Source organism: Semicossyphus pulcher, unplaced genomic scaffold (genome assembly GCF_022749685.1).
Source record: "Semicossyphus pulcher isolate SPU_LCO1_2020_fin unplaced genomic scaffold, fSemPul1.0.p SCAF_6, whole genome shotgun sequence".
In the NCBI taxonomy this organism is placed as follows: domain Eukaryota; kingdom Metazoa; phylum Chordata; class Actinopteri; order Labriformes; family Labridae; genus Semicossyphus; species Semicossyphus pulcher.
The window spans coordinates 29,424,342-29,438,672 of record NW_027211737.1 but is presented as its reverse complement, the minus strand read 5'-3'; the positions used below and the strand labels follow the sequence as shown (position 1 = coordinate 29,438,672).

The 14,331-nt window shown below is 43.0% G+C and overlaps 1 protein-coding gene across 2 annotated transcripts; it reads left to right on the top strand.

Moving 5' to 3' along the window:
* Positions 1 to 40: 40 nt before the first annotated feature.
* rab35b (RAB35, member RAS oncogene family b) lies at positions 41 to 11,539 on the top strand. 2 transcript variants are annotated; one of them, XM_069682662.1, is made up of 6 exons: positions 41 to 344; positions 3,064 to 3,114; positions 3,212 to 3,335; positions 7,458 to 7,582; positions 7,677 to 7,801; positions 9,227 to 11,539. In XM_069682662.1, exons 1-6 carry the CDS (start codon positions 293 to 295, stop codon positions 9,353 to 9,355), a joined length of 606 nt encoding a protein of 201 aa, XP_069538763.1. In that variant the 5' UTR covers positions 41 to 292; the 3' UTR covers positions 9,356 to 11,539. The 2 variants fall into 2 exon arrangements, with proteins under 2 accessions (XP_069538763.1, XP_069538764.1); XM_069682663.1 differs by lacking the exon at positions 7,677 to 7,801.
* Positions 11,540 to 14,331: the final 2,792 nt, after the last annotated feature.

The following is a 14,331-nucleotide window of genomic DNA, read 5'->3' as shown; positions in this document are numbered from 1 at the left end:
TGTAGCAGGAGCCTGCGCAGTAAGGCCGGGTTAGAGTTGGGTGCAGCTCCACCAGAGAAGGAAGCGGAGTTTCCGGCTGTTTGCAGCGGAGGGAGAGGATTGCTGACGCCGCGAAACCCCGAGATAAACGCCGCCGGCTCGGGGGGGCTAACTATTTCTAGTACTGTTAGTGGTCGTTTTCTTTCATACCGGGGGATTTGGGGGCCGGTGATTATTTTGCGAGTCAAAGGGGTCGGACAGCAAACCGAGCAAAGAAGCGGCACAAGGCGGGGGTGAGCCACCAGTTACCGGCATGGCCAGGGACTACGATTACCTCTTCAAGCTGCTCATCATCGGTGACAGCGGTAAGGCGACGCCGGGGATGCGGGACGGGAAGTGGGCCTTGTCGTGTTTTTTACAAGCAGAAGAAGAAGAAATATAGCTACGTGTTCGCAGTGTGGTTCTACAACGGGTTCTACTTGTGATTTTGTGTTTTATGCACGGAAATGGTTGGTGACTTGTACACATCCGCCATGTATTTGTGGCGTTGACAGGGCGGAGGTTGTGTGTCCGGGCTGTGCATGTCAGTCGATCAGGCCGGATATCGCCTCCAGATCTTCACGGTTTGTAACGGAAGAATTTCTGGTCTATTTGTATATTAGCTAATATGTTTATCTTAGCACTACAACAAAACACACCCTGTGACCCCTATAACTGCACAAGGGATCCCATACTCCTCTAATTTGGCCTAAGTTTGTATCTCCTGTTAGCTGTGTTAGCTAGTTGTAAATTAGCATTCTACTGTCAGGATTGCTTATGTAGCTACCTAACGTTTCATATTAGCGGAAGGTAGTTAGTAGCAGTTAAGGTCTGTTTACATGAGCCAAGGATATCTTCTTATGCTTGCTTCATGGAGGTAAGCCACCTGAGTGAAGTTATTGAAATGCATTCTGTTATTTAGCTGGATAGCATGACAGTGCTAGCTGCTAAATAGTGGAGGAATGCTGCACTGCAGTCTACTGTTTGCCTCCAGCTAGGCAAAGTATATTGACTTGGGATTAAGAAAATGGGTAGTATCGACTGTCAGTTATTAAGTGCATCTTTTCGCAAAGCCATTTAGGGTCAAACACTACTGCCTGCGTGGATACCTTGTTTTTGTTTTTGTTCTTTATAAAGTTGAAACCCATGGCAGACAATCAGTCACAGGTAGGTAATAGATGTAAAGTTGTGCACAACTGATAATAATAAGGGGTGGGAATCGCAAGGTAACTCACCATACAATAAGCGGCCCACGATATCGATAATATCACGATAAAGCGATTCTGCGATAATTGATATATTGCAAGACAATCATATCATGATACATCATAATCTGATTAACTGAACAATACAAAATGCACTCTAAAAAGGTGAAGGGAGATCTGTTTAGAGCACTAATTGTTTAAAATTAAAATATCGATATTTGGCACCAGCGATATGATAATTGTATCACACCAGCTGGACCGTCGATAGATTGTCCCACTCCTGACACCAACTCTTAATGCATCACTCCATCAAGAGGAAAGAATACCCTTTAAATGACGTCCCGCCCTCAGTAGTAGTATGTACTCCTCTCTTTGTAGGCAATGATCTTTTTATTGACAGCCCTGATACTGGTACTACACTATCAGATGGCTGCTCGCACTGAAGGGCAAGGCATCACAGCAGGCTCTTCACTGTTGCTCACACACAGTAGCCAGTGTCCCCTCGGCTGAAGCGTGGAAGTCCTGTACTGTCAGTCGTGCAACACAGAGATAATTTAGGAAAGATGCTCTGACATCTGCCCCTTCCCAGCTGCATGTGGCAAGATCTGCTGCTGAGAATAAGACAGTGTATAATAGATCCCTAAGGCACACTGAGGCTGAGTTTTAATATTCAGCTGCAGTTGTAGCACCTGGCCTGTCACAGTAGGACATGCACATGAGCATAGCGAGATCATAATTTGACTGAAGGCCAGTTGTTTAACATAAAATTCATTTATAAGGTCCAGGTCTGCAAACGTTAAGAATGGGAAAGTCATGGAAGGTTTTATCACTGACCCCTGGAGGAATATATATTAGTGAGATGGTGTTTTTTGTCCGGACAGCAGGAAGGCATAGACTATTAATTCTTCAAAAGTACCAAAAGATGATGATCTTCTCTTCTCCTTTGAAGCTTTAGTTAATGTTTGTCTGAACAAAAAAATCTGTAGCGTGGAGCCCAGAGGAACCTGAGAGCTTTCATGTTGGGACAAATCAGGCACGAGATGACAATAGCACAATAGAAAGTAACAGGGCTGTAGGTCGAGTCCCACCCCAGGCTGGGCAGCAGAGTCACTTCCTTACTTCAGCTGTAACCTGACAGCTGATCAGTTGAAGCCACCGTAGTGATCCCTCTCCTCTGTCTTCTTTTATCCTCTCACTCTACTTCCTCAGCTTTCTGTCACTTGGCTGTTATTTCTTCTTGAAACCTATTTATTATCAATGATAACTTTAGGAGCCCAGATATATTTGCTCTATTTTACCAGAGTAAAACGCCTCTGTAGCTTTAATGCAAGCCGTCACAACAGTTTGTTCTGCTGTTGTATTAAAGAAGCTTCTGTTGGAACAAGTGTCATGAAAATGCTTCAGATGTACGTGTGAGTAGGGTGCAGCCTTGCTTACCTACACTGTTTTACCCAGCACACTGCGTCTGTGTCCATGTAACTAAATCTTTAAGTACACAAAATGCTGTAATTACAACAACTGCTCTGGTTGATGTCTTTTTTTATTGTTCTGCAGCTCTTTCGTGGTGTTACTCTTTGGTAATTAGAGTAGGATGTGAAAAAGTAAAACTCTACAGAAAGTTGGCCTCTGGTGATGCACAAAACCTCCCACAAAATCACCATGTTTGAATGTTGGCTTTTAAACAAAGTACAATTGTCTGAGGACAAATACCATAAAGAATGTATTTTGTATATTGGAAACCTCTTGTATTGTTTATTTGCATCCCTGTTAGCTCCGACACAGCAACAGCTACTTTTCCCGGGGCCTTACTCTAAACTCTGTTCTTGTGTTTCCTCCTCAGGAGTGGGAAAGAGCAGTCTCCTCCTGCGATTTGCAGACAACACATTTTCAGGTGTGTGGTTCTACCTCAGACACTGCCGCATCATTTCAGGACTGTGTATTTTGTTGCTGTAGGTCGTGAACTTGATTGTGTATTTGTGCGTTTGCAGGTAGCTACATCACCACAATTGGTGTTGACTTTAAGATCCGAACAGTTGAGATCAACGGGGAGAAAGTGAAGCTACAGATCTGGGATACAGCAGGGCAGGAGCGCTTCCGCACAATCACCTCCACGTAAGTACATCCACACGCTCGCATGCTCACACGTTCTCCGGGCTTCCGGGTGAAGCGCTTCATTTTCATTACAGCTGTAGAATTTGAAACCAAGAAATGCTCTTTGTGGTCTTCAGATTAGTTATTATTTGGGGAAGCAGTTTGCAGACTACTAGAATGAGTTGGTCCTGCTCTATGAAACTGGGTGGAATTCCCCACAGAGTAATTACAGACGTGAGAGGGAGGCCCTTGGTCTCATACTGTAATGCTACATGGCTGCAAGGGCTGGGCGTCTTAACCTTCTTTAGCTTGCAGTGTGCCACACTGCTGTCCATCCATGTACCTCTTGGTTAAAAGTGGTGTAAAAAAGATTGATGACACGGGCACCATGATATATCTTTTTACTATCAACGGTTTACCTGCACGGGGATTTTGTATCTGCAAATAGTTTCGTCCGTACAGGTGAATTCTGAACACACATGATGAAGAACAAGGGGATCCCCACTTGTAGAATACGAGATGTCAAACATGAGTTCAAGGCAGTGACCGCAGTCTGACGACCAAGTTATTGTTTTACTATCTTGTTTTTTTCTTGAGCTGAGTCACAACACAAAGCAAGCACCTAACTGCTAACAGCTCCTGAAGGTAAACGCTTTTAAAACGCCAAAACACACAGCATCATTTGCCTTGACTCATCATCATGAGAGAGCTCATGAAAAAACTAGATTATAGCTCATTATTCTAAGGTTTCAACCGTCTACTACTACTAACAATAATATTACTATTAATATTACCTATAAATAGAGAAAGGTCAGAGAAGAGACGGTGTACTGAGAGTCATTTTTTAATTTCGTATTGAGTTTCATGACTGCCCTTCCCCTGCCCGTGCTTAGACTGTTCACTGAAATGGGACAAGTAAATGTGAGCCCCCCATGGCCATCAAGTGTTATCCCCATACTATCTTTTCTGTCCAACTTAATGCAGCCATTCAGCAGCTCTGTCAAAAATAAGCCAGACACGTTTCCAGTGGAGCACTGAGGACAGAGAAACGCACTGAGGCATATCTGGTGAAATCATAATCATTGACGGGAGTTTTCGCGATGAGCTCTTGTAATTGCATCGGAGCTGCAACACGTCTCGTATGTGTTTGGTGTTTAGCAGGTTGTTTACAGTTGATTTCAGCTTTATTCTGCTCGTGGTAACAGCACTTATGAGAGGAGTAAAAGTAAACCAGAAACAGTAATGTTTCTGGAAGTTAATCAAACATGGTCTTTTGGTCCATTTTTAATCTGAAAATATTTGTTTACTATCCGTTTCAAAGTAGTCTTTCTGTAAACAGCTAATAAGTATGATGTCTCCTGTGTCAGATGTCCTCTTACTGCAGTGTCCTTTACTGTGTCTGACAGCCAAGCACTCGTGTTCAGTGTCTGCTCTTACTGTATGATAAGACAGACAGCATCTGACTGGCTCTGGTAGGAACAGCCTTGATGTGCTCAAACTGCAGTCATCTTGCTTATGCAATCATTTCTGACTTTGACTGAAGGAAACATACGCTGCAGTTAAGAAATATTAAATGTCTCAGTCCAAACCAAGTGAGTTTTCCTCAACAAGCCCAGGAGAGCATGTTTGATAGTTGTTATCTACCAGCCCTGCTGCAGCAAGGACAGTCAGGACACCACATTCATCTAGGAAGCTTGAAACTCCCTGCAGGGCTGCAGCTTCAGCTCCTGTGGAGTATGACCATCGTACCTCAGAAGCATCGCTGCCAGTTGTTCTGCAGGAATCCCTCCACTGAGCCAGTGGCCTATTTAGGCTCATTGTTCACTGTGCTGAGGTAAAGTGGCGTGGTGCCTCATTAGGTCCTGAACACATTTCACTGTGGAGATGGATCATGGGCGGAGACACGGTTGGCCTGGTGGCAGCCATATGTCAATCTGTTGGTCTGTGTGCCCGAGGCTGACCCACCAAGGTCAGCCCAAATCAAGACTTTAAAATTCCAAGATAACATACAGCTTCCAAAACCTTTTAAAAGCACATTCATGCTTTTTACATGTACGTAATAAAAATTAGATGAAAGAGAGAAGGGCTTTGACACGCATATGTGTCCCCAGTATGACTCATACCAGGGGCTTGTGATCACATGGGTGGTGCCTTTAATCTCTAAGTTAGAGGTCTAAAGGTGAAGTCCTGTTAATCAAATTTTATGACCCTGTTTGTGCAGTTTGAATTGCTGTCTGGTGGCACTTTGCTGATAGGCATTGGAGACTATGGAGAGGACTATATAGGATTTTATAGCTGAAGAAAAACACTCGAGATGAGTCGAATGTTTCCAATTTGACTTTGAAATGCTGTGCAGCTCAATAATGTCCAAAATGATCTGTTATGTGTGCAGTGTATCTTATGGTTTATGAACAGAGTTTGTTTGAATGATTAATTTTCGATAGTTTTTTACTAAAGTGGATGTCCACTTATTAAAAGGTGATATCTGTGATGCAGTAAACAAACTGTAAAGTTAAGTAACTCCAGTATGTTGTAGCATTTTCAGCGTGCTTTGATGATGATGGAGATAATATTGTGAATCACAATTATTCTGGCACGGATGATCGTGACATGAATAGTCCCATGCCTTTTTGGGGACATGTTCAGTCAACACCAAATCCCCACATTGTCACGGGAGCACAAAACACTGACACACATACACACAAGTTCGCCTGACAGAAAGGCTCTTTGTGTCTGTTTGGCGAGTGCAGCTACACTGGGGATGCTCCCGCTCTGTAGGCCGAGTGCACCATTTGAAGGTTGGCTGCAGATTTACCGTCGAACTGTCCGGCTGTCCCGCTCCAGTTTACATGCTTGTGTGGGACAGACGCTGTTTTCAGTTGTGTGGGCTTCCCTTCTTTGCTCATGCAGTAACACACTCTGTCCTCATGTTATGTCACGTTATTTTAGTGCTCATTCAAAGCGATACTTCTGATTACACACACGAGAATACACACAAGGAGACATGCCTTTTTTAAATGACTAAAATACGTGTTTCTAAGGACTCATATTGTGCATAGCTTAGCTTCCATGGTGGTATTTCATAATACAGCATAGGGCCGGGCAATATATCACGATATAGGATTTTAATAATAGTTGTAAGTAAGGTTTTTGTTTACTTTTGTATTAAGTGTGTTGTAAAAAGCTGCGTCTCTCCCTTCTCAAAATCAATACCAGTTATTTTAAGCCTCGCTGATCCACATCTCATGTTCCAAGTGAGTTCATTTGTATCTATTTTAATATGGACATCATTTACCAATCGATGAATGACTTGAAGCTACCTGTTAGCCTTTATTCCATTACCTTTACCTAAACATTAACTATGTATCCATTCCTTTTTGCTGTTGCTATGGCAACAAATTAATATAGAAGTCCTCTCAGGGCTTTTTTCACTGAGAGCAGGTCTGTTGTTTTTATATGACGTACATTCCCAAAATTAAATCTTCATATTTCAATAAAGAGGTTTTTTTCCCACCGTATTGGATGTTATTTATTAAAACCTGCAGAGCTGTTCACTGTAGATTTAAATGCTTCAGCAGGTTTAGAGCCAGACTTGGCCGTAGCTTACCTTAACTTTCCTCTCCTTCCCAACAGGACGAACTATCACAAAAACACAACCCAGATTGGATAACTTTTTGTTTGCTGGGCTTGAGAGCACAGAGTCTATACTTTGATCTTAGGAGGTAGTCTTTGGGACATTATAGATATGGATCAAACCACGGCAGCTGCAGTTTTTATTCTGACAAAAAAAAGAGTCTGAAAGGCTTCAGAAAGAACAACCACTCTCCAGACCCTTTCAAACACACACTATTGTCCTGAACTTTAAAATCACCAGGAGGAGCTGCATGAGAGAAGGAAAATGTCTGAATAGCTTTAACCGGACGTTAAACAGACGTAACCCCCGGCAGCTCCTTAGCACAAATCTGTAGAACGTCTGACTGAGCTGACGTTTGAACCGAGCACTCTCAGTGACGTTGAAGTACAGGGGCTGGTCCTATTTCCTACTCTTGCTGCCCGCCTGTTTATTGCTTTCAGAGATTTAATGCAACAATAATCCTCCTTGTCCTGCTTGCTGACTGTGTCTCTCCCCATCTGCCTGTTCAGATACTACAGGGGAACGCATGGGGTGATCGTGGTATACGATGTCACGAGTGCAGAGTCCTTTGTCAACGTCAAACGATGGCTACATGAAATCAACCAGAACTGTGATGATGTGTGCCGAATATTAGGTGGGTATGCACATTTAAGCATGCTGGAACCATCCAGAGTTGCTGCTAGCTCTTCCTCCTGTCGACTCACCATCGCAACGTGTTCTGTTTTCAGTGGGAAACAAAAACGACGACCCCAACTCCAAGGTGGTCGAGACGACTGACGCGCAGAAGTTTGCTGAGCAGATGGGAATCAACCTGTTTGAGACGAGTGCAAAAGAGAACATCAATGTTGAAGAGGCAAGTTGTTAGCAGATTTATGAGTAACTTGCCTTGTATGCAGAACAGATCTATCTATCTTTGTGTGTCTCAGAGGCTTTTTGTACCAAACCCTCTCCACCGCTGAAAACAGGTTATTTGTAGTGTCGCCCTGTGCAAAGGCAAAAAAGCTGCCTAACGCCAAAGCTCTCTATGCTCCTGTTTCTCCTGTCTCATGAGCTGACAGGCCAGCACTGCGGAAGTTAGAAAGTCACTCCTCTTGACCAAGAAGAAGTCTGGCTCATAACCCTCAGTGAAACCTCAAATTGGATTTTGCGTGCATTTAACTGAAGACATAACTGAGTTATTAGCAAACTGTGGAGTTTGTTAATTGTCTCTCAGCTGTTTTATTTGCATTTGGACTTTTTTTTTACTCTCCCAGTTAAGGCTGAGCCAGTGGTTCTCAAACTTTTTCTGTCATGCCCCCCTTTGGAGAAAGGAAAGTTTCCAGGCTCCCCCGCCCCAACAAAATGTCACAAATGGGTCAAGTTTAACTTCTATTGAAAGAAAGTCAAGAAAAAAAAACTATTTGAATTGCTCCATCAGACTTTTTCGAATAGATATATAATAAAATGTGCAATAACTTTTTCAGAACAATAACAATAAAGTTCAATCTGTGCTAAGAAAAACAACAAACAGATTTTTGCTGCAGCTGCCAGACTTTTCAGACATAAAACACAGACAGGTCTCTCTTCATCTCCGACCACATTCGCTGTAAATCCAAGAGCAAGAAAAGCGTCGTCATATTCTCTTGACTTCTTGGATTTTGGCAGTTGGTCAGCTAAGGTCTGTTAACGTCGGCCGACGTCGTCTTGTTGGTATCTGACACGTCAGCTGTTTTTCGTTTCGCCCCTGTTATATATTTGTACATTGGCAATGCTAGACTTTTTCTCTCTGTGTGTGTCTGAATGTGAAATCTGTCATGGAAATCACCAGGGCAACGTGTTTGTGTACTGTGCCACCCGAAAATGAGTCCGGGTTGTCCGACGTCAAAACATAGTTCCGCCTGCTACATTTTCCAAACGAAAAAAAACACACAGGAGCGGTGACGCGCCCCCCCTGTCATGCCGCCGTGCGCGCCCCATAGTTTGAGAATCACTGGGCTAAGCTAAGCTAAATCACTGCTGGCTTTAGGTCTGTGTCCAACAGGCGCAGTATTGACCTGTTCATCCAACTCTCAGCAAGAATAAACATACTTCCATAATTGTCTAACTGTATTTGTGATGCTGTGGAAGTGTTGGAACAGTTTGACCCCTGATGTGAAAAATCCAAACCCTGACATATTTCAGCCACATTTGTTTTTCAAGCACTGAGGCGGTCCATTTCTTCAGTCTAAAACACGAATGTGATTCTTTTCATACACTGCTGTGTTGTTGATCGACGTGTTGGTTTGTGCCTCTCCTGCAGATGTTCAACTGCATCACAGAGCTAGTGCTAAGAGCCAAGAAGGAGGTGCTAGCCAAACAGCAGCAGCAGCAACAGAACGACGTGGTCAAACTCACCCGGAACAGTAAACGAAAGAAAAAGTGTTGCTAGCAAACTCCAAGCCATCCCTCGAAAGGCCAGTGGCGTCTTTTCTTCACACAAGAATACACACAAGATGGGACTCAGAGCATCTAAATTAAAGAGCAGATAAAGATTTAATAAATATACAGTGTAAGATAAAAATAAATGGAAAAAACGTCCCCTTTGGACGAGAAATCATGAAGACTTAAAAAAAATGTACAGATTTTATTAGACGTCAGATCAAGTTTTATTCGGAATTCAGCAGATGGGCACTATTGACCTGAGGTCCTCCTTTCTTAACGGATCTGCAAGCTGACAACCAACCGCCATAACGGTCCAATTTATATCCACATAATTCCCATATTGTCCCATCAGAATCTCATCTCTCCTTCTCATTCCACTGCACACGGGACATTCAGAGTTGAGTCAGACTCTGCGCCTGAGGAGAAGGAGGGCTCACCTTTTTCTGGATTTCTTTGTTTCTTTACTTTTTTGGGAGGGGGAGGGGGAGGGGGAGGTTTGGTTTGCAGGAGTTTTTGTTTTTTTTAAACCAATGTACGAGTGAAAGTGAGGTTTATACTACCTCTCCACAGCTCCGACATTTCAGACGCCTGTGTTACCACAGCTTATGCCAAGACATCATGAACTTTTAGGTTTTGTTTTATTTGACTTGACGGGGGGAAAAAATCACACAGATTCTGATGATGATGATGATTGGTAGACGACCTTTAACAACCGATGCGATGGACAGACCTGATGTTTTTCTTTGTATTTTTGCCAAGCTTTGCACCCTCTCCCTTCTAACCTCCAGTAGTGCTGAGCCACGTTAATTAATATTCCTCTTCTCTGTCTTTTTATTTTTTTAAGTGCATGAGGGCAGTCGAACCACTCCTGGAGCTCTGAAAGCACTGTTCACTGCAGTCTTACTTTCTTTTCAGAGTTTGCTTTTTAAATCTTTCCTCCTACTTTTTTTAAAATAATGACACTGCCAATATCCCCCCCACCCCCAGCCCCTGAAAAAATCAAGAGCTCAGTGGCGTATCTTATTGGACTGTTGCCATAGTGGCCCCAGATTCTCCGAGAGGCGGGGAGAATCAGGCTCTAATGGGACCCTGTTGAGTCCTCAGGAAGCGCTCAGGGCTGCTCTCCTTCTCCTCTCCCTGTTCCTCTGTATCTCCGCAGCCACTAGCCTTCTGTCCCCTCGATGCCCACATATCCGCACCTCTCATGGACTCGATGGACTCACCTTTTCGCGGCATCACACTCATTCGGTCCATCAAGGAGCACGAGGAGGCTCGCTCTAAAAGCTCATCTTTGCAGTGACCACCATAGCGGACTGTGGTGTCTGCCCTTGTTCTTGAGCATGTAGCACTGTGTGTGGAGGGGTGTGTACGGAGTCATGCTTGACATGCGTTTAAGAATTTCAAGGATTTACTGTAATTTCTCAGCCTGCAGAATCTTTGTAACAGTTAACTAACGTCTGATGTCATGTTACCTGTTGCTTCTCTGTGTTACGACCCCCCTGCATACCGGTCAGCTACAAGTGTTACTGGACGGTGTTTTTGGCATCCTTGATGAGAGTGCGGCAGACAGCGGGACGGTTAATTTAAGAACAAATGGGGATGAAGTACAACGCTGGATCCCAGTATTCAGGCCACAGCTCCTTTTCCTATCCATGTGCAGGGTTTGTCACAGATGCCGAAACATTGTACAATGTTTATTACTGACAGTTTATTTCTTTATGTTGAATTGGGAGAGTAATAAATGGAGGGAGCTGTAAGTGTCGGCGAAGCTTCTGTTGGAAACATTTCAGCCTCCTGACACACGACCTCCAGAGCCTAGGAATGGTATAAAATCTCACACATTATGATTTCTATTCATTACGTGTATGTATATATAAATATATTTGTGTGTTTATATTCAATATAGAACATGCACACATAATTAGCACACCAAACTGTGCATGTATGAACATGCCTGTGTGCTATGGTTGAAACACACCTGTCAGCTGTGGTTTGCTGTACACTGGAGAAAAAGAGATGTACTATTCATTTTCCCTACATGAATTTAATCAGTAATAAACATTTTAAAGGAATAAATATTTGACACATAACGACCTATCCCATGTGTCAGTGCTTTGAGGCTTGGTCTTAACTTTGTTTTAAACCTGTGTCTTTTAAGTTTTTTGATTTCTGTGAATAAAATTGTACGGGAGGAAGTGTGCACTGTCTTTAGTTTCACATAGAGAGGTGATCGTGCTTTATGAGAGGAAGTTAATTTATTTCAGCAGAGAGGGTTAAAAAGGAACTTTTCTTCTTTGCTATCATTTATTTACTATCAGGGGAGCAAATGCAGACTTATCACTTTTGATTTCATACGTGGTTTGTTAGTCGGGACCAGGGAAGGACAAAGCTTTTACACGGACCTGGACCAAAAAAAAATCCTTTTGAATCTCTAGTTTTGGCAGAATGAGCCTGCTGTGAGCGGGGGCTCATACGACCCAGGGGGAAAAAGTCTAGAGGCTCTGAGCTTGACATTTTGACATGTTAAACGCAGCCTGTGACTAACTGCATTTGTTCCTGCTTTGCATGGCAGCACAATATCAGTTCCACGTATGGTTTCCCTCCTTTGAAAAACCAAAACCAGAAGTATGTATGATCCCTTTTGGAACGAGAAAGAGACAATAGACAAAAGAAACCAGGCTTCACCGTGATGTTACTTCACCTATTGAAACTGCGCTTTGCTTCTTTTAGAAATATTTTTTATGCTTTTTGTTTTGTTCTCATGTTTTTCACAACTCAGACTTTAGACAGGTGTAAAGATAGAAACATTTCTTTGCATCATGAAGTATCCGGTCAAAACGATATGCAATAGCTAACTGATGTTGGATACGCAGCTGCTCTGAGTCTGAGGCCACAACGTTTCTGTGCTTGCAGCCCTTTGCTTTTAAAAAGAACATTATTAACACTAAGCTTCTACAGCCATGCCAGCAGCTGTGTTTGAAGTGAGTTATTGTCACCAGCACATAAACAATGCTGACAGTGACATGTACATGGTATTAAAGGGAAGTGGATCACAGAAGTGATTTTAATTCATCCTGCTGGTCATGTGAGTCTCTACACGGTAAATTAAACAACATTTGTCAACCTCATCGGGGGCTAAAAGAAAAGTGCAGGGATCATAAAGTCGTTCGGATTCATCTCCTGAAAATCATTTATTCCTTTATTAAATTCTAGCCAATCTATTGATCGATTGAGCACACTCATTTCACCCAAACAGATTTGTTTTTTGGAATGAATTCCTTCCGATTGCAGATAGACATCATGACAGGTTTGCCCACTGTGTGATATGACTGGCTTTAGTATTTACCTGAAACCGCTCACTCAGTTTGCTCTTGTTTTTGGTCCTCGTCGTGCAGGTGTGGACACGTTTTCTACTCCTATAAAAAGAAGTCGGGTCCTTTCCACTCGCTGTTTTGGAATCTTTGTAGATAACGCGTTTCAGCAGAAAGAAAGACAAGCTTAACCGTGACAACCACAGAGGAAAAGCATCTGTATTTTCAAGGCCACGTCATGGGAGACAAGCAGATTGTAAAGTTTTTATTTGTACAAAAAAATCCCCAAAATGCTAAGAAAATTGCATGATAAATATTTTGAATAGTTTGAAGCATTCTGTAACTAAAACAGTGCCGTTAGTCAGTGATGAATGGAAGCACTCACATGAAGCACAATGAGCCAACGGAAAGCACTAAATTCCAAAACAACATCCGACCAAGTGGAGACAAGCAACAGAACACATCCTCAATGACATGTCTGTCTGTCACTGCGACACGAACTGGACCCACAGCGGCAGCATCAGGATGTCGACCACGGAAACACGCAACATTTAAAAAGTCAGTACATACACAAATCATCTAGAAAAGAAACGTGGATATTTCAAACAAAAATCGGACATGATGTGAGACAAGTTGTTGTCTGGGTGTGGCAGAAGCAACTCGTATTTAATCCAAGCTTGCTGCAGGCAGCTGTGGTTCTTTCCCCCACTGTCTATCAGCAGGCGGAAGGGGAACCAAACACTTTGAAAGGTAACGTTTTGGAACCCAGCCACATTCACACTCCGCTTATTTCTGCTTGGCAGGTTGTGGTTGGACACGAGCAGTTACAGAACTTTCTGCTTCTGCATGTTTTTGATGGCTGTACTACTGATGGTAAACATCAGACACGTTTGCTTTGAACCGTTTGCAGTTAAATCTACTGTGTGTGTCACATTGTGATTTTAAATCATGGCCACAGAAACTGGACACTTCCCCTTCTGGCTGCTGATGTGTTGAGATTTTTAGAGTCTCGATGTGTTTGTCTCATTACTGAACTGTTTGAGATTGGTCTCAGTTATTCTACAATCATGACTTTGGTGTTGCTTAAAGGAGCCTTTTAGGTTTATTCCAGGACACCTGTATTGCATTTCAGTTCAATTATGATATGGACTATTTTATATTGTTACTATCAAATATATTCTTAACACATTTTGGGTTTCAAAGTTCTGAAAATCTATAAACTTTTGATTTGTGTTTGTTTCTCTTTTGCCAATCCATCGTTTGACCTCTGACCTTGTGAAAATGGGCTGCAGAGCATCCATCTATTATCTACACAGGGTCGCAGGGGGCTGGAGCCTATCCCAGCTGTCATTGGGCGAAGGGCGGGGTACACCCTGGACTGGAGACAGACAACCTTTCGCACTCACACCTATGGGCAATTTAGAGTCACCAATTAACCTTACAAGCATGTCTTTGGACTGTGGGAGGAAGCTGGAGACCCAGGAGGGAACCAACGCATGTACGAGGAGAACATGCAAACTCCGCACAGAAAGGCCCACCTTGCCCAAACCGGGGTTTGAACCAGTGACCTTCTAGCTGTGAGGCAACAGCGCTAACCACTGCACCACCGTGCAAATTATTAATGTATTTACAAATGTCTGCGGCAATCTTGGATTAATAACGTAAGAAGTAT